At 47.1% G+C, this 24,244-nt stretch overlaps 1 protein-coding gene across 1 annotated transcript in view; it reads left to right on the plus strand.

Moving 5' to 3' along the window:
* Nucleotides 1–4,081, plus strand: part of LOC144143422 (zinc finger MYM-type protein 1-like) — a 69,207-nt gene extending 65,126 nt beyond the window's left edge. The window contains exon 5 of the mRNA XM_077675181.1: nucleotides 3,791–4,081. Coding sequence (XP_077531307.1) covers nucleotides 3,791–4,081 — 291 coding nt within the window. The remainder of the gene's footprint in view (nucleotides 1–3,790) is intronic.
* Nucleotides 4,082–24,244: the final 20,163 nt, after the last annotated feature.

A 24,244-nucleotide genomic window follows, 5' to 3' on the forward strand; every position in this document is an offset into this window, starting at 1 on the left:
CACATCCCCATTCATATCCCTGCGGTACCACAATACTTACTCCAATGGAACCACTAGTAGTAGACTGGGTTGGAATAATACCTTTAATTGCCAAGTTAAAGCTTTCCTCATCGTCAGGGATTGATGGAATAAACTCAAAATTTCTGAAAAATACCGACATTTATTGTTCCATAATTCTGGCGGAAATTTTTACTCAATCACTTAATTCTTGTGTATTACCTGACGATTGGAAAATTGGCAAAGTAGTACCATTCTTCAAGTCTGGTGATGCACATAACCCCCTTAATTATCGTCCCATATCGTTGACCAGTATCCCTTGCAAGCTGTTTGAACATATCATTTACTCAAGCCTGGTTACATTTCTTGAAAGTAACTTTTTTTTTCACCATGCCAGCACGGATTTCGAAAAACTTTTTCTTGTGAAACTCAGCTAATCTCTTTTACAAACGACCTTTTTTGCGCTCTTGATGATGGTCATTACATTGATTGCATTTTTTTGGACTTTTCCAAAGCATTTGACCTCGTCTCCCATCACTTGTTATGTAAAAAACTACGCGATTTAAACATCGATCCCCGTATTCTAGCCTGGATTAAAAACTTCTTAACCGATAGATTACAGTTTGTTACAGCCAATGATTACGATTCATCTTTCTGTCCAGTCACCTCCGGCGTACCCCAAGGTTCCGTGCTCGGTCCACTCCTGTTTCTCATTTACATCAATGACCTGCCTAACACCATTAGATCTCACATTAGATTATTTGCAGACGACTGCGTTATATACAGAGTGATTTCTTCTACGGCTGACTCATCAACACTGCAATCTGACCTTGATGCAGTAGGTAATTGGTGTGACAACTGGCAAATGCGCTTAAATACTAACAAATGTAAAATGATGAGACTTTCGCGACGAACTAATCTTGCTGAAACATTACCGACACTATACACGATTCAGGGACAACAACTTGAAATAGTTACTACTTATAAGTATCTAGGAGTACACATATCTAACAACTTATCCTGGGAAACACATGTTAATTATACTATAAGCAATGCTAACCGAACACTGGGATATCTGCGACGTAATTTTTTATGGCTCCATCTAACTTAAAACTAGTTCTTTACCAGACACTAATCCGCCCTAAACTCGAGTATGCCTGTTCAGTGTGGGACCCTGCGCATGACTACCTTATTAACACCCTAGAATCTGTACAAAACCGCAGCGCACGCTTTATCCTATCTAATTACGCTCGCAAGGTCAGTATATCTTCAATGAAACGAACGCTAAACCTGCCTTCTCTTTCCCTTCGTAGAAAGCTTTCACGGCTTAACCTGTTTCATAAAATCCACCACTTCAATCCACAGCTAAAAAATGAACTTCTTTCCAGTCCAGCATACATATCGTCGCGTATAGATCACCCTTTCAAAGTGAACATCCCTCATTGTCGTACTAATCTGCGTTTCCATTCCTTCATACCTAAAACATCAGACGATTGGAACCGCCTGCCAAGTCCGATAGCTACAATCACCGATGCGCGCGCATTTCGCTCAGCAATTGAACGACACTTATCTGTACTATAGTAGTGTCCCATCATGTGTTTATTCCCTTGTGTATTTGTATAGCTCATCTTCTTTTGGCATTGAAAAGTTGTTTTGCCATTTTGCACTAGTGTAAATTGTGTGTGCACCTACCTTATGGCACTCTGGCGCTTACTTTACAGTATTATTTTTTTATGTGCCCTGTATTATATGCATATATTTACTTACATTTTCAGTGAGTTGTTCTTGTTTTTGTATTTATGGCTTCGCATTTTCTTTGCTGTAAACTTCACTTTTATGTAGTTATTTTTCCCACTATTTGTACAAACCCCACTCCCTTCTGTAACGCCCCAGGGGCATTGAAGGTACCGAAATAAATAAATAAATAAATAAATACAGATCTAGGAATCGCAGCTTTTCGTCTTCTGGCTTCTCGCTCATCACTGTGAAGGTCGTCATTTCAGATTAAAATGCCTTCCAACGCTTGTCTCGCTTGCATAACGGGTTTTCTCAAACATTCAAGCGCACAAGGTAGCCATTAACATACCGAAATATTTGAATGACTGGAACATCCGGAAAGGCTGACGGCAGATGCCTGTAAAATAGGGAAAGAATAAGGTGACTGAGCTTGCAGAACCAACGAACTTATAGAACATCTTCACTCACAAAACCCTGAAGTCATCCATAGAAGAATGATGGGCAAATCCAAAACCGTCCTCCTCACATAAACCTGGTTGCGAGTCCTCCAATGCGTGAACTGTTACGAGAGAGCCCAACGTGGCCGCATATATCAACCTCACCACCATATATCTCGGTCCCTTAAACTCGGCAATCGCGCTGACATCATCCCGTATGCTTAATTTTAGACGAGAAAAGTGCAGCATTTGTGGGAGGATAAACCCAGGGGTAGATCACCTGGGCCTTCCCCGCTGTGGCATCACCTAAGAAGGTCACTCGGTCCCGGATCTCCGTTGCACGGAACGTGAAAGACGCCAATTACACAAAACACAGGTCCTTCGATCCTTAGGATTAAGAAATCGCCCGCCATCATTCCCCCCGCACGTGGCACCTTGAGTAATCTTGGTGACAGTGTTGCCAACACCGCGGAACCAGAGCCCCCTACTCTTGCTTTAATATACCGTGGCTACGAGTTGTAAGGTGAAGGGCAGAAACCATGAACATTGGCCGCCGGAGCACGGATCAAGCTCTGGCGGATGGACTCCTTGTCTGTTTACCAGGCAGGGGGCTCCGGGACCTCTTCGGTATCACGGTAACCCGAGCGAAGGAAGTAGACCAGTCCCCTGCCTTTATACGATAGCATATGGTATTTTCAACCCCCCCCCCAACCTGCGTGATCGGTTCCTGAAAAGGGGCCGCACCGAAGTACCTGTTCCCCCAGTGCCATTCTTAAGTTTTCCTGAACGGGATCATTACTCAATTTCTTGTCGTGAAATCCCTCTGTCCGGCCCACCATCTTGCATCGCAGTCAGTCTTCTTGATCGCAAAATATCTTGAAGCCATAATAGGAAAATCGTAAAAGGCCAAAAAACGAAGGACTGGTGAAATCATCATCGAGTTAAATGACAAGCAGCAGTACACAAAGCTTATAGGTCAGACTATACTGGCTGACCTCGACGTAAGGGTCACACCCCATCGGAGCCTGAACACCTCGCAGGGTGTGATATCAGAGCCAGGGCTTCTGAATGAAACGGAGGCGGATCTCCTTGTGGGCTTGGAGAATCAGGGCGTCACTGCCCCAAGACGAATGGCCATCCGCAGAGACGACAAGGAGATTACCACAGAACACAACATCTTGACCTTTGACCATTCAGCACTCCAACCACATACAAATGCAGGCTTTATCCGGTGCTCAATACATTCCTACATGTCGAACCCACGGTGCTGTTTTAACTACCAGCGGTTCGGACACGGTACAAACTTTTGCAGTGTGTGAACAACTTCTGCCTAATCCCCGGCGCAAGATCATTTCAGCGACCGTTGTACATATAGCACCCTCACTTGTGTGAACTGCGTGGTGCTTCATTCAGCGTAATCGCGTAATTGGGAAATATAGGAAACATCATAAACATTAGGGTCACTGAGAACATCACCTTCCCAGAGGCGACAAAAAGTTTGCCTCTTTCCCCCGGGAAGGTACGCCGACACAGCTCGACGGGGAGCGGAGCGGTGTCTTGTTTCCACAGGGACCCAGTTTATCGTACCCAGTTCAGCGCCCCCCTCTGGGTTCCCTCAGGCAGCCCCACCCGTCACCACGCCGCTTGCTGAGGCAGCAGCAGTTGTGGGGCAAAGCACTTCCGTCGGGACCGGTCACGCTCCTGCCCCTGCCTCGCCGTCCTCCAAAGCGTTGGAAGGGGCCGAGGGTATGAATACCGGGGGCCCCGCAACAGCTCCCACCATCACCGCGCCGCCCGTAGTACCTCCGGCGCGCCGTGCGCCCGCGGCGGTGGCGGCTCAACCGAAGGGCCCGAAGGGGGAAGGGCAAGTCCAGGAGGACCGGTCCACCGGGCACCCCTCGGACATCTGACGAGGAGAGGGATGTCGGGCCGTTCCTGACTGCACCGCAGCGCAAAGAGCGGAGCGTGACTTCCAAGCCAACAGAGAGGCACCAAAGGCTCCTTCCGAGAGTAGAAGACCCTAAAAGACGACACATGAACACACACACACACTCCAGTCATCCTAAAATGTAAATAATGTTGACAGAAAACATCATTTCTTGGAACTGCAGAGGCCTCCTTAAAACTCTTGACAATCTGTATGAGATGCTGCATACCAATCACCCTAGAATCATGTGTCTCCAAGAAACACACCTCAATTCCAAACAAACAAATTTTTAAACAGGTAGATGGTATTCAGAAACGACAGGGTTAGCTGCACACACACTTCAGGCGGTGTGGCCATTGTCGCCCGCAAATCATTAGCGTGCCACCCTCTCTCTTCAAACACTATCCTTGAGGCTGTAGCAGTCCATACGACAATATTTAGTAGGTTGGTAACCGTACGCTCCATTCACATCTCTCCTGATTTTGCGCGTCTGAGGTCCAATTTTGAGGCACTCGTTGACCAGCTACCCGAGCTATACATCCCGACAGGCGACCTTAATGCGCATATCTTTGGGGCCCCTCTCGAACAGATGCCTGAGGTCGCCTGATAGAGAAGTTTCTAACATCATCTGGAGCATGCCTTTTTAAAAAGAAACCGCCTACATAATATAACTTAGGACACAATACATACTGGCATCTTGACTTGGCTCTTGGTGCAGCAGTTTTCTTCCCATGTCTTGAGTGGGGCATGGGCACGGACTATTTAGGTAGTGACCATTTCCATTATACACTAACCTGTATAGGTACAGGTCCAAGCAGTCCATCTTCACATAAGGGGTTTAACGAAGCAAAAGCGAACTGGAGCAGATTCACAGAAAATCTAAACTACAGTACACATCCATAAAACACCTACAGCTGGAGGAATCCGGCACACTCATCATGGCGGACCTCCTCGACGCGTGCCAAAAGTTCATTTCCAAGGCCTGCAGTGTGCCTCGAAGCCCAAGGAGGCCCTGGTGGAACGATGACAGTAGGCGGGCGCGAGAGGCCCAGAAGCGGGCATGATGTGTCCTTCGCTGGTTCCCACGTCGGTTAACCTCATCTCGTTTGAACGGGCAAAGACCTTTGGATAGCGTGTGTGTCGTGAGGCGAAAAGGGTGAGTTGGCGCGCTTTTCTTACATCCATTAACTCATACACAGACACTCACAAGGTACGGGCAAAAATACGTAAACACAAAGGACAACATACTCATAGCCTGCCCCTGTTCAGTACAACAGGGGACAGACTCGAAGACAAGGCTAACACACTTCTACAAAACTTCTAACACGTTTCCAGCTCTGCACACTGCACGAACACTTTCCTGAAACATAAAAATGCCTGTGAAAAGAAGTCTCTACATGACGGCACAGGTGAAAATGTGGTTACAATTCTGAATTTACACTATGAGTTGAGGGCTGCCCTGAGCACATGTAAACCTTCTGCTCCAGGCGCAGATAAGATTACATACACCATGATACAACACCTACACCCAAATACTCTTTAAACATCCTTACCCCTATACAACAACTAATGGTTTTTGGGCACATTCCAAAATACCGGAGGGAGGCTATTGCAGTGGCTTTCTTGAAGGGGGGAGAACCCTTCTTCTTCCGCAAGTTATCTACCCATTGCCCTCACAACGTGCCTGTGCAAGCTTCTCGAGAAAATGATCAACCGGAGAATCGTGTACTTCTTAGAGTACAATGGTTTTCTCAAAAGTTCCCGGGCCGGGTTCAGGGTGGGGCTATCCACAAATGACTAACTCGTCTCCCTTTAGTCGTATATCAAGGATACGTTTGTCCACAAACAGTTTTGTGGTACGGCCTTTTTTGATCTTGATAAAGCCAATAACAATGCTCAGTGATACGAGATACTTACGACCTGAACACATTAGGTATTTGGGGCAATATGCTGAACAATCTTTATAGCTACCTGGCGGAACGAACCTTTTGTGTAAGAGTTCGCACTGCCGTTTCAAATGTTCTCGTGCAGGAAAATGGCGTGCCCCAAGGCGGCGTTTTGTGCTGCATGTTGTTCATAGTCAAGATGAACTCACTTCGACAGGAGTTGCCACGAACCATTTCCTGTACAGTTTGTATAGATGGTGATCAATTGGCTTTTACATGGTGCAATATGTCAATCTGTGAACGCCAAGTCCAGCCAGGTGTCAACAAACTAGCTGCCTGAGCTGATCAGAACGGTTTTAAGCTGAACCCCATAAATAGCACTTGTTTTAAATTTTCCGAAATGCGTGAGATCAGGTCAGATGCAGACATAAAACTGTATAATGTCTTGATTCCGATCAAAAAAGAACACAAGTTCCTAGGGTAAATTCTTTAAGAAAAACTTTCCTTTCTTCCTCATATGAAACAACTAAAACAAAAATGTCTAAAAACAATGAATATTCTCAAGGTTTTGTCGCATCACTCGTATGGGGCTGACAAACTTCTGCTGCGGGGGTGTACCAGCCTGGTAGGCTATCGGTTGGACTATGGGAGTGTTGGTTGTGGTTCAGGAAGAGAAACAGTGCAGCACCTTGGCCTTCAGCTTGCGTCTGGTGCTTTCCGTACAAGTCTCTTGCAAAGTCTGTACGTCGAGGGTGACAAATGGTGCTTAGGGTACCAGCGCAAGTATCTCGATTTAGTGTATGCTTTTAAAACTGCTTTAATGTCTCACCATCCTATTAAATGTTTAATAAACAATACATCTACATCCCAACTGTTTTTATATCGTCCATCTATTCCCTTGCCTTTCTGTCTCAGGGCGATAGAGGAGGCTTCTGAACTCTTTGTCTTGTTTTTAAACACCTTCAAAACATCTATTATTGATTATGTAACCACATGGCATCTTCATCCTGTATTATGTGATTTGTCTTTTACTCAATTTAAGAAAAGCACAGTTCCCACAACTGCTGATTTGCAGCACAGCATTTCATATATCTCCAGGAGAAATATGAGGTGGCAGAATGTTTTGCTGATGCGTCGAAAACGTCCACTGCAGTGTGTTGTGCTGCACGCTGTCCCAACTGTAGTGCTTGTAAAAGCATTAGTGTGAACTCCGGCATTTTTACGGCAGAAGCATATGGTATACTTTTGCTCTTAAATCACATTATCGAACATAATATCGCTACGTCCATCATTTTCGAATATTGCCTTAGCGTCGTGTGCACATTACCATCCCAAAGGTCTTGCAAAAATTATTTTCTCAATCTGGTTTTTAAATCTTTGATATAGGCGTATTCGTCAGGTCTGAATGTGACCATCTGTGAGATTCCAGGCCACGCTGGAATCGCTGGCAATGAGTTGGCTGGTGAAACAACCGCTTCTGCTGCACTTCGAAACATTCTAGACATAGCAACAGTACTCTACACTGACCTCAAGCCACTCATCAGACAACACCTACGTCAAACAAGGCAAACACAGTGGAGTGAAGTCAGACAACAAACTACATGTAATAAAGCCACACTTGGGATAATACACAACTGACTCACACAAGAGAAACACTGAAGTGACCTTACGAAGGTTACGTATAGGCCACACACGTAACACACACCCACCTGCTCACTCGATCGCCAAGATCCATGTGCAGCGGGTGTGGAGACGCCCTATCTGTAATCCATATGCTTATCAAATGCAAGGCACTAGACACAACACGACACAAGCACTTTCCACGACTATACAGACGACACATCAAACATTTGAGGAGAAGGGCCTATGTTTTCCATCAGGTGTGTTGTTAAATTTCTTAGTGATGTCAAGCTTTTAGATCTCATCTGTTGCCATGCATCATGACAACCTGGATCTTTGAACCAGTCATCTTCCTTGCCTTGTGTTTTACTTCGTTTATTTTTACTGCAATAGTTTACTCTTACATTCAAGTCACCTAAATTAGGTATCCATTCTTTGGCGCGCTTTACCCTCAGCTGGCCCTGCGCCATGAAAACCCAAACATCATCATCACCATCGCCATCATTCCTGCCTTCAGATACAACCCCAGATTCTAAGACCACCGATTATACCGATTAAACTGCTGCTTATCAAATCTAAGGACCTCTGTAGTCCTCTACAAACGAAATTCCGCTTGCTGATCCGGAGCAGCCATCGACGTAGTCCCGTTCACACATGTGCAGGAAAAGCAGCGCCGGAGATGCGGGGATGGACCGGTCACTGAGACCATCCCAATCAAAGGTACCAGAGTGCAGCCAGAATACACGGCAAGAGCCGCCGGATCCAAACTCAACCTAACTCCTGGCCGCAGAGTATCGGCCTCACCTTCCTGCTCTTCCTTCCAAAGAGTATTCCCCGTCCCGTCTGATTTTAAAACCATGCCCACAGCCACACAAACACTCACAATACCCAACGCCCTACAAGCGAAGCGAACCGAACTGCTGGCTCAACTCATGGCGACTATACAATTTAAGCGCAATTAGGGCGAGCTTCGTCAACCCCACTCACAAGCCTTACAGCTGAACGCTGCCATTATTGCCGTAATCTGCGCTCAGTTGAGAACGTGTCACGAGTCCTAAAGGCACAAATTTTGAACCATCGTTGTTGAACCCATCCCAAAGGCACTCTATGTAGCCCAAACCCAACTGATTCTCCCAGCTCCGATCTCTGCGGTCCCGCAGGGTGAGAGACATAGCCCACAAATACACCGCGTCGACTGATTTCCCAAACCCACAATGCATGGTCTCAATGCTACAAAGCCACCTTTAAATGCAATCCTACTTCCACGCAAGCTCTGTTCTTGAATGCCATCGACATCAACCGCGCATGGAGATTCAGAGTCATCTCAGACACCCCTTTAACGTGGCTAGAACATTGAGACCAGAAGAAATTACACAGCTGCTCTAAGTCGAAACCCGGCGTATTCGGCGATGGAATTCTAGAGGTTACCGCGCAAAGAAAGGTGCGCTCTTGCAACGCATAGGCGCGTACTCGAGTTTAAGAGACGTATTTGCTCGCAGAAAGTTAGATGCGATCCTACTTTCTTAGCTATCCTCAATACGCCAACTACAGAATGGACAACTAGGCGCATCGAGTGACGACACGTGTAGGCAAGACGATCGCTATCATTGATTACACTCCAAGCAGTCCCCGTCACCACCCACACGTATTAAATGAGATCTTCCCCAATGCCTCAAAGCAAACAGGCTTTACGTCCTCAAAACAAGCAGTACGACGCAAGCCAGAGGAGATATATTGAACTTCCTCGTCGATAGCAAACTCTCTTCAAACAACGGACACCCAGCCCTGTAGTTATAATCGGTGACTTCAACCCGGCACACCTGTCTTGGGTCTACACAACACAAGATTCCGGACACAGCAAGAGGCAATCTTACTCTTCTCATAGAGCTTGGTAGCCTGCTCACCTAAGTTAGAGCGTAACCAGAGATACATACCCGGACCTCACTCTAAATTATAACCCTACCCGCCGGATACCGACCGGTTTCTTTTAAAGGGTACAGGCGTCCCCGTACGGTAGCTTGTCTCGACGGTGAAAAAAAACTTTGGAGCTTGACCACAAGCAGCCATGTGAGGCCATGTTGTAGGTCCATGGAACCACTTCGGGCGGGGTCTGGAACCTCTGGACACCCACCAGTTCAGAAGTGTACAACCGCCCCCTGTCTTGGCGGGGGATGAAGGGCATGGACACGCACTACCACTGCAGCGAACGTGGTAGGTTCCTCTGGAGCTGCTGGTCACCCACCAGAATAAAAATGAGGACAGGCGCCCCCCTTACGGGGTATCCAGTGTACTGGAAACCGTTCCACAACGTCGGTTTGTACCATGGGCTACAAGAATGTGCGATGTACTTCGGTACAGCTGGGCACCAACCAGTGAAAAATTGGTGCAGGCACCACCTGCACAGGGTATCTTGGGCTTGGGAAGTTACCCGACTTTGTCGGGAAATGCCCCGGTTGCAAGGGTCGTAACGTTTTACCGCAGCGATGGCTCAGAGGTACAGCACTCGCCTCGTATACGGGAGGTACTGGGTTCGAATCGTGGTACCGCCGGACACCCACCGGTTTCTTAAATGGGTACAGGCCCCGCTGGTCGAGTGCGGACCCTTGAAACAGGATTTCATGTCTGGAAAGCTACCTTTACCCTATCGAGGTGCCCCTGACCCTTGTCCATCTGGCGGGGCATCCGGCGATCATTCCGCGTTGCGCCATTGCCGGGGGGTGAAAGAGTCTGGCGGCATGTCCTGCCACAGGCGGTTGCGAGTTGATGGTCCATCGTGTCGGTGGAAGGCACCATGTGAACTCGTGTTCCTTGGCGGTGCCGGGCACCTACCGGTAAAATAGGTACAAGCGACTCCCGGGCTCGGCGCTCGGCCCTAATGTGGGACTACAATGCTTGGGAAGTTCACCCGGCTTGCACAGGAAATCGCCCCTATAGAATGGGGCGGCTGCAAAAACGCAGGAACTTTTTTATCTTACTTCACAAGGTAAACGTTGACAAAATGCCCTTCTCGCTGCACTGAAAGAGCACCGGTGCCCGCGCCAACGCAGAACTTACCTTAATTTCTCTCCCGTGAATGTGGTTCTCAATGCTGACATTGCGGAGGTGGATGTGAGAGAAACACCTCACAAATGAACCGCAGAAAGAGCGGACGGCGTCTAATAAAAGTTACTTTGTTACCTGGAAGGTAGCGCCATGACCCAGCAGACAGACGGCTTACTCTAGCGATGTGTGCTGCCGTGACATTAAGTACAGCAATGGAAGGGTGGGGAAATCTTTCTGAAGCCAAAACCGGGCAGGTCACTTTTACGTAGCAACACCCACCCCATCTACCTTACTTCGTGTCTAGGCTGGTGCTTAGAACATGTAATTTTGCACGGCTGCAACCACACCGTGAAACCACCTAATTTATCATTGACACAGTGTTCGATTTCGGTTCCCATATTGCGACAGATGATGAGCTACTCCAACAACGTCATGAATAACATCGTTCAATACGCCAGCAGAACAAGAACCCGAGGCCCTGAAGCTTGCTTTAAAAATCGCCATTGATAACGTCATACGTGACTCATTCTTCACAAAGCGGTGTCAATAAATTGTGGACTACGCCCACACATACGTCTGAGCTTGTCTAGCTGGTCGTAGAGCAATGATATGATTAGGTGACCTCTGCTCACTATACTTTGAATTGCCTGGAAGAGGATCCCGCCAGGGTTCGGTCCCATCCCAATCCCCTTCAATGTGGTCATGGCTAATTGCCTTTTCTACTCGGCGCATTCCTTCACCTTACCACGCCCTGTAGGCGGACAATTCGTTTAAGTCGGCAACATGCGGATCGTGCGGCAAAACGCAGGTTGTCTTGAAAGAGGTGGCAATTGTAGTTCAGAGCCGTGCCTCACTCGACGCCCTTTGTTGTGTTCCTGAAATTTCCAGGCTCATTGTTTTACCTCAGCGCCTGTGACCTATATTCCAGCCAAAAATCTCTGTTCAACTTCCCAATACGTTCAACCCCTACTTCACCCGAGTCCGGCTCTACCGTCCTACGACCGCGCTAAACACACAGTTCACCCCGTTAAAACCCAAATCAAGTATATAATGCAAATAGTCTATGGCATCTCTAACCGACTGGCCGGAATCAAGAAAAGACACCCTCCCCATTGCTCAATTCGTGCTCGTCAGCCGCCTCGCCTCTCATGTCCCCTTCTACAGTCTGCAGCGCTACCAACTCCAGCACCTCAACTATATCTTCAGGGCGGTATTCAAGGCTGCCCTGGGCCATCCCTCAACACTTGTCCTTAATGTCTCCTTCGATTGTGTGTCCGTAGCAAGACAGAGATCACTAGACCGCTGCGAGCTGGTCATCTTAACCGCCGTAGTCGCAACCACACCAGTCGTCCCATCCTCACCTGCCTCGGAAACCCGGCAGGCTAGCACGCCGGATTAGAAAACATGAGGTCGCATACGGCGTTTTCAATGGAGCGTTTTAAAGCAAGCGTCAGCGCCTCTGGTGCTTGTTCTGCTGGGATGATAAATGATGTCAAGAAGATACTTGTTGAAGGACCACATCATTCTTCGCCAGCTGGTAGCAGAAGCCGAACATTGTGTCGTTGATAAAGTAAGTGGTTTCTAGGTGTGGTTCCCGCGCCATTCTATTACTTACCAGTTGAGCCGCTTCCAAGAACATGCACACCGACACCAACTAAGCCAGGCGCTGTGACGGAGCCGGAGCATTATCCCGCCAAGGGAGCCATTACCCACGTGCGTATTACACCGACACTGCGAGGTACCCAACCAAGCGCAACGCCAAAGTACCAGTTGTCTCTACTGTTGCTAGCAATCCTCACACAGCGTGCTCTGTACGCGCCGATTCCGGCACGCTGGCTGATAAATTGCCCATAGCCTTGGCTTCGTTCAACCTCACTACTGCCCAAACCACAGAAGCTGACGGTGACGATACCTACACAATTAATACAGACTCACAAGCCCCCTGCCATGCATACTCTTCTGTACTGCTATCTATCCAAGGAAACAAGTGTTTTGTCATTGCGATCCATCCAATTTTGTTATCATTCGTATTTTCTGGGCCCCTGCTCATGTCTCCCATCTGAAAATGAGCTTGCGCACGCGCTCAGCGTACCAGAAGGAAAGGAAAGACAGTACCAGAGTGACTTCCAGACAAAACCTTACAGCATCTTACCGCACGAGGCTCCAACTATACAAACACACTCGCCTACTACCGAGCACAAAGAAACACACTGCCTCCACCCCATTACTTCTTAAGCCGCATCAACGATGCGCGTGATGGTCTGTCCTCCAGACACATACTTTTTCGAAATTACGACACGAATACATCTTCGTTCCCACCCAATACCCTTGCAACTGGCCGCCATGGCACAGCCGAAATCCCACCCTCTGTAACTCTGTATGGGAGCGCCCTCGACAAAAAGACGGGCGTCCCCCTATGCGCATCCCCAATTTATCCTCTTGGCATGCTGCTCTCTGCAGCAGTGCCCCCAACACCATAAAAAGACGATTCAGCGGACGCGCCGGATGTCTTCCACCGCTCGGGCCCTCGACCCGAGGACCGCAATCTCCAATGCTGCTTTATTACCAATAAATGATTGAGATAAATATTTTCACCACTCCCATCACAACAGGCGTCGAATGGTAACTTGCCACCCTTAAGCCTTGAGCAAGAACCCCCGTGTTTATAAGGCCGGCTTCGGCAGCGGTATATGGCTTCGCGGGCTGCGCCGCGGGACCCGTCGTGCAAAATACTGACCTTCCGGCGCGCTTCCTGACGAGAGCACTAGTAATTGTACCTGAGAGCAGCCACCACCGGCCGTAAACGTGCAGCCACCAATAAATCGGTATAGACGTCTGGTCTTGAACGAATGTCCCTTGTGGCGTTCTTCCACCGTCTGGTCTCAGTTGTTGTTAGCAGCGCATAAACAAACGTGTTATTGACACCCTGCTTCAGCGTTCTTCTGTCCGGTAGAAGGAAGATCAAACTGCTTTAGCTGTATTTTGGATTACCTACCCCTTAAAATGCTTGAAGAAAACCAGGGCGGTAACCTATCGATGACGCCATTTCTTTTTGCTCGTTAGTAAGATACGCTAAGGGCTAGAGGTGTAGGTTTATAAGCCGAAAATGTAACCTAAGAAACAGCAACGAGTAAACACTCCTGTGTCGCAAAAATGGCGTTCTGGCTCACCGCGGATGGTTTGTGGAGATCCGAAATTTGAAGAAAGGCGGTGTGCACGTTCTTGTGGAGTATATAGGAGAAGACGAGTGGATTCAGCAGGAGCAGTTTCTGATGTTCTAGGACGGTTTTGATTGGGTTTGTCGAAATTCAAATATTCGCTGGTCGTCGAGGTTGAGATCGCAACTATATCATAGAAGGTATGGGTTTTGTCTTCAAGCGGCGAAGTCCCTTCGTGTGTTAGGGTCCGTACAGCGCCGTTGTAAGGATGATATGTTGGATAGGGTATACTTTTAAGCTCATTGCAACGGTAAGTTTTTAAACGGAAAAGTATGTTTTTTTCTGTTGTCATTATCAATATGGTGATTGGCTTTTTGGGCTGTATCTTGATGTTTTCCGGAATTGACTAGTGTAATAAAAATAACGGTGGGTTAATAACAGCGAGACGTTGCGACCCGTGCCATGATTTTAAAGCAGCCCATTTTGGTAAGCCTGTCCACAGGATCTCTCTGGTCTCGTGTTTTCAAGCGAAAGCTTTTTTGTGAAACTGATGGTGACCTGACAAGAAACTATTCCATTTCTCTTAGACCGCTTGGCCAACAAAAAAGCTGTGATAGGAACGCTGGAGTCAAGGCGCGCGACTGAAACGTGGTTCTATCAGTCGCATAGGTTTGTTTTTTGTTTACGATTTCGATCTTTCAAGTTTGACGATCGATTGTAAGTTCTTTAACGTAGGTTCGACCCACTTTTTTCGTAGTTTTGAGCTCAGAAATCTTTCAGGCTTCGTTCAAATATTTTATGAAGGATTGAAAAGGTTTTTGGTTATTTAAGGTAAAGCGTGTGGAAGTAATGGTCGACTGCTTTGAATTTGTTGGTTTTGGAATGCCCGTGCTAAGCAATGTGAGGCTGTAGAGCGTAGACATATCTTTGCTGATATGGTTGTTCAAGTTGCAAATGGAGCTTCATAATTGTAATTTTCAGTTGCAAACAAATCAAGAAATATGACAAAGGGCTTTAGCAGTGTTTCCACTTCTTATACGCGGTAAAAGATAGTTTATGTAAAATATTTATATATTTCACTCATTCATTTCATTTCCGAAATACAATACGACTGATGATACCCCGTGCGCCTTTCTACACCAAAAGCCACTGTTGCAACCGTTTTGCCACAGAAAATGTTCAATATTGTGCACAATGTGTGCTAAGAGCAAACAGAAAATAACCGTTACAGTTTACTCGACAGGAAGTACGAGTCGAGCTATGGCAAAATGTTCAGAATGAGTTCCACCCATTTTGTAAATAAATACTGACTGGATCGCGTGGCCAATCATGAAATAAATAAGGAATGGAACCACAATATCATTACACAAAATGCCGTGGCAAAGAAACCTCGCGAAAATTTGGTTGGAACTGCCTTAAACATTTGCTTGTGAAGAAGAGTGAAACCTCAATATATCGAACAGCGCGGTGCCCGCGAATTAGTTCGATATAACCAGAATTCGATATATAAAATCATGTAAAAATCGCGTCGTAAACTGGTACAAATCACCAAATGAGCGAACTGTGCAGTAACAATTCACTTAGTGCTTCAAAGTATTTATTATTTTCGCTTAAAGTACTGCAGCAGGGTAGCCTGGCGTGTCATACACGACTTCCTCAACTAGTCCAAACGTTCCACAAGCGACAAGCCGGTGCCTTTTATAGCGCTGCAGTACCGGTGCGGTAGGCCCAAAACCGCTGAAGCCTCGGTCGAAGTCGGGAGCGGGGCACTATCAGCGCTTGCGGGTGCAACCTCGGCAGCGTCTTCGTTTGTGCAGTCAGTAGTAACGTCCGCTAGCATTTTCACATCCGTCAGCTCCGCCGTCGTTCCGGTGCTGTCGTCACCGCCAACAAAGTCATCAATGCACATGCTTCGTGGCTCAGCACCAAAAAGTGCTCCAGCTGGCCCCAGGTTTCTTCAAGCTCACATTCTTCGTTTGCACCGCCCAATTCTGCTTCGGCGCAACCAATGTGCAGCAGTCGGGAACGCCCATCGCGCCACCGCTATCCTCGAGGGTACTGCGGGATAGCTCACCTCCTGTCAACAGAGTGGGAGCGGTCTGGGCAGTCTGGGGTGGCGGAGTTCGATATACCCATTTCATGTCCGTCCCAGTTCAAAATAAAAAATTAAAAATGCATGTGATTTTCCGCGTGATATAGAAAGTGTTCGATATAGACAATAATTCGATATACCCGTGTTCGATATATCGAGGTTTGACTGTAGTTAGTGAGTGCGTGGCTTAATAAGGGCTTCATCCCGTACCACCATAAGGAAAAAGACAGCAAACGGTAAGTCATCAAACTTTATTTACTTCTTGTAAGAGGTGAGGAGGAAATACTATTACTAGGGAATAATTCCAATTCACCGTCGAAATCTACGTTGCGCTGGACACTCGAACCGGTTTTCTTGGCAGCGGAAAACTTGTTAAAAAGCTCACAAAGAACGTGTTAGCAGTTTTAGCAAGGACCGTTTTCACGTTTTAGGCGAGAAGCCGACATTGCTGTCCGGAACCTTCGTTTTCTGTCCATAATACGTTTGCCACGTTGTGATCTTGCTCAAGTAGAATAAAATCGCCAGCCGCTGAGAACTTCCTTTGAAAAATAACCGTACCAGGCCCCTCTAAAAGCAGGGAATATATGCTAGTGCAGTGCATGTTTGTACTTGCGGATCGCCGTTATTTAGGTCGACACGGTCTTTGAACAATTTTAGAACATCTATAGGTATTTATATTTTATTCATTTATCATCGAGGAAGGCTCCCTCTAGGCTCCGCCATCTCTAGCGAACGCATGTCTTTAAATTACAAGCTGAAATATAGGTGAGCATCCAAGAACCTGTGTCAGCAATAAGTAAACTACTATTTTGTTTCGGTAGCCATTCCTGCGTCGTAACAAAATTTTGAGAGTTAAAAGACCCTTTTGGTGCATTCCCTGCGCCTACAGTTGCATTTACTACGCTTTCGGATAACAAAGATGAAATACAAACTCTATTCTACGTGGAAATCAAGTATTTTGTAAAGCTCAACACTTGTCTGGCGCAGCCGTTACTTTTGTGTGATTTGGGGTCACTCCTGAAAAGACAAAAATAAAATTAAAAGGTGAGCGGCCATATTAGGCACAATTTGGTACAAATCCAGGCTTTTGTCTTTTCCTTGTAAGATAAAAAGCAACAAATTTTGTGTCTAGTTGGTATTAAAGTTTAACATTTTTTTTTATTTCCCAGGTATCGCTTTCATCTTTTTCTTAAAAGAGCGGCGGAATTCTCGAAAAAGCATACAAGTGCCGCTAAAGAAGCTCATAATATGATCAGTGGATAGTGCTTTCCTTTTCAACCGTATCGTGGGTAATTCGCATACCACTAGATCATGAAATATAACTATACCGTTATAAACTTACATTGGTTCAAACCACATTCTAAAAAACAAGAGTCAAGATTGTTTAATAAACAAATTTCATACGATTATCCAGCAGGTTTCTTAACTGCCACATATCAGACACGTTTGGGAATTATTACGTTTGAAGAATGCGAAAAACACGTTACGCAGAGAATGATTATATTGCGTGCGTTTGAAAACTCGGAGACGTTGGTATTTATTTTATAATTTTTCGCCAAAGGTTCTAGTAGGTCGTTTCAGAGAGATATGCATAAAAAAGGCAAGCGATCTAATATCCAGTTAGTTGCAAACATTACCGGGAAGGCTTGCATTCTTACGATGATGCTGGCAGCCTGTTAACACGTATGCCCATGCTCCCACAAAAAAACAACTGCAATAGAAATGAATGAGCCTTGTGTATAATTATCTCGCGACAATAGACGTGCTCAGAAACGCGTTTTTGCTATTTACTTAACCGGGATATCATAAGGAAGTAACAACAACAAATAATTTGTGAGGTTAGTTATTTCTCTGGCTTAAATGTCAGAGAATGAATTTGTAACGCGGCTTTGCTTTGGATTTGTTAAATTCATAGCAAAGAAGTATTTTTTCGATATTTTATATACATAAATTTATCATTAAGAAAATTTGAGACCCAAATTATATTTTATAGTCTAGTATTTTTATACGTATCCAATTTAATTTGAAAGCAAATACGAATGACATTTTCGCCTTAAGCACTCGCCAATACCAGAAAAAAAACATGCGAAAACAAGTGAGAACAAAACCACACAAAGGGGAACGGATGATGAGGAAGAACCCAAAACACAATCGCAGCACTTTCAGGCCTGGGGAAGTCATTTGGGCGGATGAATTTTAAGCGCAGTATTTATATATATCTAGAGAGGGAGAATGGAAATTCTTTCAGTGATATTAGGAGAAAGGACACTCAAACGAGTTAATGTAAAAGGTCTAAATACCTGTAAGAAGAGAGCGCAATCGAACCACTTTATAAGCTTCAGTTGTTCGCTCTCTCTTTGGCGTTGATTTTAAGGGCAAATTTTTATTTACCTATACAACGTGGTCTCCAACTTTATCCCAAATGAAGAAGTAGGATAACGGAAAAAGCTGAGGTACGGTGCACAGAGAGGCACGCCTGAGGAGCAATATACCCACCAGAAGTTGATACTACCGAAAGCGTTACGACAAGAAGAACACATGCGGACTGAAATTGTTCTAAGTGCCCAAACATTGTGGGGTAAAAAGAAGTTGCAATAACGACCGTCCTACCCTCACCATAGTCAATTTATTATTTTGAAAATAATTTTTAGGTTTTGCCTTCGCCCAGAAATTGTTTTTCGGCTCTGTGAATTATTTTCAGCACTTTCTCCATTTTTTAAGTGTTGGAATTTGCGGCCGTAAATTGCAGTAGTGCTGTGGCAGCTTACATTAGGCGTGGGCACAAAGACTGCTTTTATTGAAAAGCGTAAAGGAATTGTCTTACTTCATAGAATTTGTGTTGTGTAAAAAGCGCTTTTTGTTAATTATTGCCAGCAGTTCGCCAGGTACTTTGTGTAATTGTATAGAAATTGCAGCCACTAACTAAACAATTTAGGGCTTTGTGCCTATTTAGGGTTGATCCGTTATCAACAGTAATGTACGACACCTATGATAATTATTTTGCTGCAGCTATTTCCACTTTTTCAGGAATGATTGCTATGTTGAAATCACCCAAAATAAAAAAATGCAAGCATAATTGTTATTGTAATTCATATTTAGGTGGTGAAATTTTTAAATCCAAAAATAAATTTTGCTCTTCTTGCTTCTGGGAATATATAAAATGTTACTATAATGATATTATCGAAGGGATACCCAAAATACATTACAATTGAAAATGTGTACGATGCGACTCTGGCTCACGTCTTTGGTGTGGCTCCATTTTGGTAGTTTTTTGCAAGGACAACTTATTGCGATTCTTCAGCTTAGCCGCACTGCTATTTAAAGATGTCTTCACCAGCTTTAATGAAAGCTTTGAGGCGTATAAACACACAAAGCTGCATAGCGAACTCCAACACACAGTTAGAAAGAACAAGTTGTATATGTAGTGCCGAAGTTTATATTTTTGTTCTTCAGAGGTTTGTAAATGGCGATGGCTGAAATGAAGTTTATTTAACATGTAACACCCAATGGGTGTATAGACCAAGCGTTTCCAGATAGTCCCGCGTGAGTCTCTCAATCATGAAAGTACCAGAAGCACCGAGAGTACTGTTACGAGACTCGTGACGCACTGCTATAACCCAAAGAAGGTCGTTTATTGACAAGTACCCGGGGCGTTTCCGGCGTAGTCCCTGCTTTGCCTCGCACTACTTCTCTCGGCCCGCGCAATCTACGTCACGTGAGTGACTGTTTTAAGTAGGCCCGACAAGGTGGCGGGACTTGTCGGCTTACGGCTTTACGGAGCGCAGTGCTTGAGTTGGGGCCTGCCTGAGCGCGGTACATGACACCTCTTCCCCCTCAGAGAGGGTAGCGGCGAGGCTTGCGTGTGGCTCGCTGAGACTTCCGGGGCTTCACCGTGTCAGACTCGCGTCCGTTCCTTGAAGCAGTCGCGATGGGTTCAGCTGGAGGTTGTTTCACGACTGTTCTTCGTAGGTTACCCCGGTGTTCGGGCCTGTCAACTTCGTTATTTATATCCAGGTCCCACGCCAACGTCCATGATGGGCCATCTGTGACTCTCTTCGTATCCCATTTTCTTATTTGATTCAGGTGTCATCGAACGACGCCTCTTCCCCCACATCGGACGTTCAAAGATCGGGGGCCGATCTGTTTCTCGAGGACTCCTGAAATCCACTTGGGCTCCTTCAGAAACTGCCGGTACCATGACTTGTTCGCCTGCCACTAACTGTCGATTTTTGGGCAGCTTCTCTTGTTTTTCAGTTGGTTCTGGTGCAGGCTTCATCTGGTCTAAGTGGGTTGGAAGCGCCCGTCCAAATATTGCCATGGCTGGGGTGATTCCTGTGGTCTAATGGATGGTGCTGTGCTGCCGATAGAAGAATCGCGCGAACCGGCAACTCATGGGCGCAGACTTGTCCTGTGCCAGTGCTGTTTTCAACTCGCCAACATAGCGCTCTGCCTGCCCGTTGGTAGAAGGGTGATATGGTGCCGAGGTTATGTGGCTCATTCCGTTGTCTGTGCAGAACCTCTGCATTTCAACAGGCACGAAAACTGCGCCATTGTCGGACAAAATTTTTTCGCGGTACGCCAAAAGTAGCGAAAAGGCTGCGCAGTACCGCAATCACTGCTACCGACGTAGGCTGCTTCACTTCTCGCACTTCCAGCCAATTGGTAAAAACATCTGCTACAACCAGAAATGTATGTCCGCCCACAGGTCCAGCGAAATCAACGTGCACTGTGTGCCACGGCGTTGACGTCGGTGTTCACGACGGCATTGGGGCCCTTGCTGGTTTGCGCTGCGTGCTCTGGCATGGCTCACACGAGCGAACTGTTGCCTGTATGTCGCCATCTAAGCCAAGCCACCACAAGTAGCTGCGAGCGCTGCCTTTCATAGCCACGACTTCACGATGTCCTGCATACAACAGTGACATCGCTTGTTTGCGCGCTACCACGGGAATGACTACCCTGGACCCTCCAAGTGATACAACCACGGGCGAGTGCAGCTCAGGGCTTCTTCTGCGGTAGGGTGTGAATTCGTCTCCCTTGAGCTGCTGTGTTGTACCTATTATACAGCTGTGAACAGCTTTGAGAGAGTCTCATCTTCCTGTGTTAAGGCAGCTATGACACCTGCTGTAAGTGGCGGCTTTGACAGGGCCTCAAACATAAGTACGTGACCTTGAACATGTGGCTCTTCAATGCACTGCGGCAGCGGCAACCCGCTCAGCGCGTCCACATTTTCGTTCATCTTCCCCGCCCAGTATTTTAGGTCATAGTCGCAGGCTGCCAGTTTCAAGCACCATCGTGTAATGAGGAACCAGAGCATCTGCGGCACTGCCTTTTTTGGACCAGGAGTTCCAAGCAGAGGCTGATGATCTGTTATAAACGCGACTTTTCGTCATATAGTGTACCTGTGAAAATGGTCAGCCTTCCCGGTCTAGCTGCCTTCCCGGTCTAGCTGCGCATAGTTACGCTCGGCTGCTCCCAGTGTGCGGGACACAAAAGCTATTTGGGCGTTACTTCCCAGACTGTCTTGCTGAGCCAATACTGCCCCAACGCCGTAAGGTGATGCATCACATGAGATTATGAGAGGCTTGGCCTCGTCATATTGTGCCAAGACGGTTCTTCTCACATTGAGCCGTTTAGGATCATCAAAAGCGTTCTGATGCTTCTGATTCCATTTCTACGGAACATATTTTTGCAGGAGATCGTACAGCAACGAAGCAATCGTTGCTCGGCCTTCTAGAAAACGGTCATAGAAGGCCAACATCCCTAGGAATGACTCCAAGGTTTCCTTGCTTTTCGGTGCAGGCACTCCGACGATAGCCCTGACCTTGTCATTCGTTATGTGAATCTATTTGGCATCGATTCTGTGGCCCAGAAAATGTACTTCAGGTACTGCGAACCGACACTTGACCTTGTTTAGTCCAAGGTTTACCTTGGCCAGTCTCTGTAGACCTGCTTCAAGTCATTCGTTATGCTCTGCCTCGGTGGGGCCACTGACGATAATGTCGTCGAGGTAAACATAAACACCATCAAGTCCAGACGATGTCGTCTCCATGAAGCTTTGGAAATTGGCTGGGGCTGCTGATACTCCAAATGGTAGCCGCTTAACCTTGTACAAGGCCACAAGGTACAAAATGTCTCGTGACGGACCATTGTGCAGGCGGCGCCCGAGTCTACCGCGAACGTTACCGGCTTGCCCTGCACGTTGACTGTCAGCGTTATCTTCGGTGGGGTGCCCTCACTTGAAACCGCGTGAAGGCCTTAGAGCACTGAAGCCTGCGGATCCGCCTGTCGGGCGACTGATTCTCAGGCGCCGCACCCAATTAGTTGTTGCGCTGACACCGCTTCCTTCCTTTTTTCGCGATGCAGGCTCGCTGTATATGCCCCCGCTTGCGGCAGAAGTTACACGTTGCCGTAGCGAACTTGCACGTTTCCGGGCAGTGCTTGCCATCGCAGCGCCAGCAGCGTTGTCCTTCCCTGACTTCGCATTTCTTGTGCGTCGTTCCGGACGAAACACTGCTCCTTGCCGTGTTTAATTCCGTCTTTTCTCCTTTGATGCGCTGCTGCTGACGAACCGCACCCTCTGCGCGGACCGCCAGGTCGTAGGGTCGGGAGAAGGTCAAGTCTTTTTTGGCGAAAAGCCGCTGTTGCAGCTGTTCGTCGCGAAGACCGCAAACGAATCTATCGCGTAACATGACTTCCAGCGGGAGCAGGGTCCAGTTCGTAACCGGAGCCTCCCCTCGAACCGGCGATGGCGCCCCTGTAAGGGTGGCGGCTATCTCCGGCTCCACTGCAGCCGGTGTCAAGGTCACCGAAGGAAAAGTTCCGAAGTTGCAGCTAGCGGAGAGCTTGCGTAAATATGCCGCGTAGTCACTCACTGATTCTCGGTGCAGTCGATCCCGCCGCTGGAACATCGCCCGGGAGTAAATTTCCGACGGCCGCGGATTGAAGTGCGCCTGAAGCGCGACCACAATGTTTGCGTAGGCGACTTGGACCGGCGTGAGAGGCTGCAGTAGCACACAGACAGTCTCGTCAGTGCTGCCACTGCTACTGATTTATCAGTAGATCTGCTGATGTTGTTCAATTTCGGCTGATTTAGTGATAAGAGTGCAAAATGTACTGATTTTTTTGCTTTCTGCACATCAGGTTGCCGAACGCTACCACAATTTTGACCTCTGCTCGAGTTAATCAGGGCGTGCCCATTTTTCCGAGAACCTATTCTGATTGGCTTTTCGTCAAGCACTGAAAGACAACCAAAAAAAGAATAGTTCCAATCCACGCTGGGAGGTGGTTGGAAAGCAAAGCTTTAAACGACACCCACAGCCATTGCCCGTGAGAAGTCACTTGAATTCACACACGTTGCTCTACAAAGAGTGAAACCAGAGATTTACGAGCCATTACTTTGAATTCGAGGGGGCGGCGGTGGCGTCCCGAACGCAACAGCATCGTCTGCACAGCAGGGCTAGAGCGGCGGACGCCGCCGCCTCGCCGCTGTAGCACGGCCGTGAGGCGGGAGAAACAAAACGGAGATGAGCGTCTTTCGGAGGGTGAGACAGCGGAACCCAGCCATCCCTATGTGCTAGCTTGTGGCTACACCACCGCGCGACACAAGCACAGACACCGAAACGATTCGGCCTGTGAGTATAGTGATTCCCATTGGTACTTATTTAAGCAAGTTATTTCAGTATGTTTTAGAATTGCGAGAGAGCTGAGGGAACTTTTATAATCGCTATTTATCAGAACCAGTTTCTCCTTTTGCCTTTTGTAATACCTCTTAAAACAATTGGTATTCACCAATTTAGAAAACGGGGTCCCATTCATAGCAAGCTGTGGGCAAAAGGTAGCCTTTCTATAGCGGCCAGATGTCCGTTAGTGGTTCCCGCCCTGCAAACCAATTCTTAAAGAATGTTTGCCGCACGGCCACTTAATCCAGTGGGGTGCGGGTTACCCTGGTGGTGCTGTCGAACACGTTAATGAAGCCGTGCAAAGGCAGCGCGCAATTGACACGAAGCTGCGCAAAAATAGGCCCAAAAAACAACCGTCGCTAAAGCAGACGACAAAGGCGTACCGCCGACGCCGCCGCCGGCGAGCAGGCACTTTCGCGCGGGGAACGCTGGGTAAATTCGCCGTGCCATCTACAGTGTGCTCCGTGGATGAACCCCCCTCCCCCCGCCGCCGCCTCCGCCGTGTTGGGAGTTTGTTGTCCCGCACGCTACGAAAGACCCGTTGGCTGGCAGAGCTAGAAAGCTTTGCTTTAAAAATGTAGTTTCCGATACGATTTCATTGCGAACCCCTCAAAATTCAGTAGGAACGAAGCAAATGCGTGTTTTATTGTAACAATGTAATTAACAAAA

The sequence above is a fragment of the Haemaphysalis longicornis genome, unplaced genomic scaffold, assembly GCF_048455015.1.
Source record: "Haemaphysalis longicornis isolate Haplotype H1 unplaced genomic scaffold, Haemaphysalis longicornis Haplotype H1 scaffold_6, whole genome shotgun sequence".
Lineage (NCBI taxonomy): Eukaryota > Metazoa > Arthropoda > Arachnida > Ixodida > Ixodidae > Haemaphysalis > Haemaphysalis longicornis.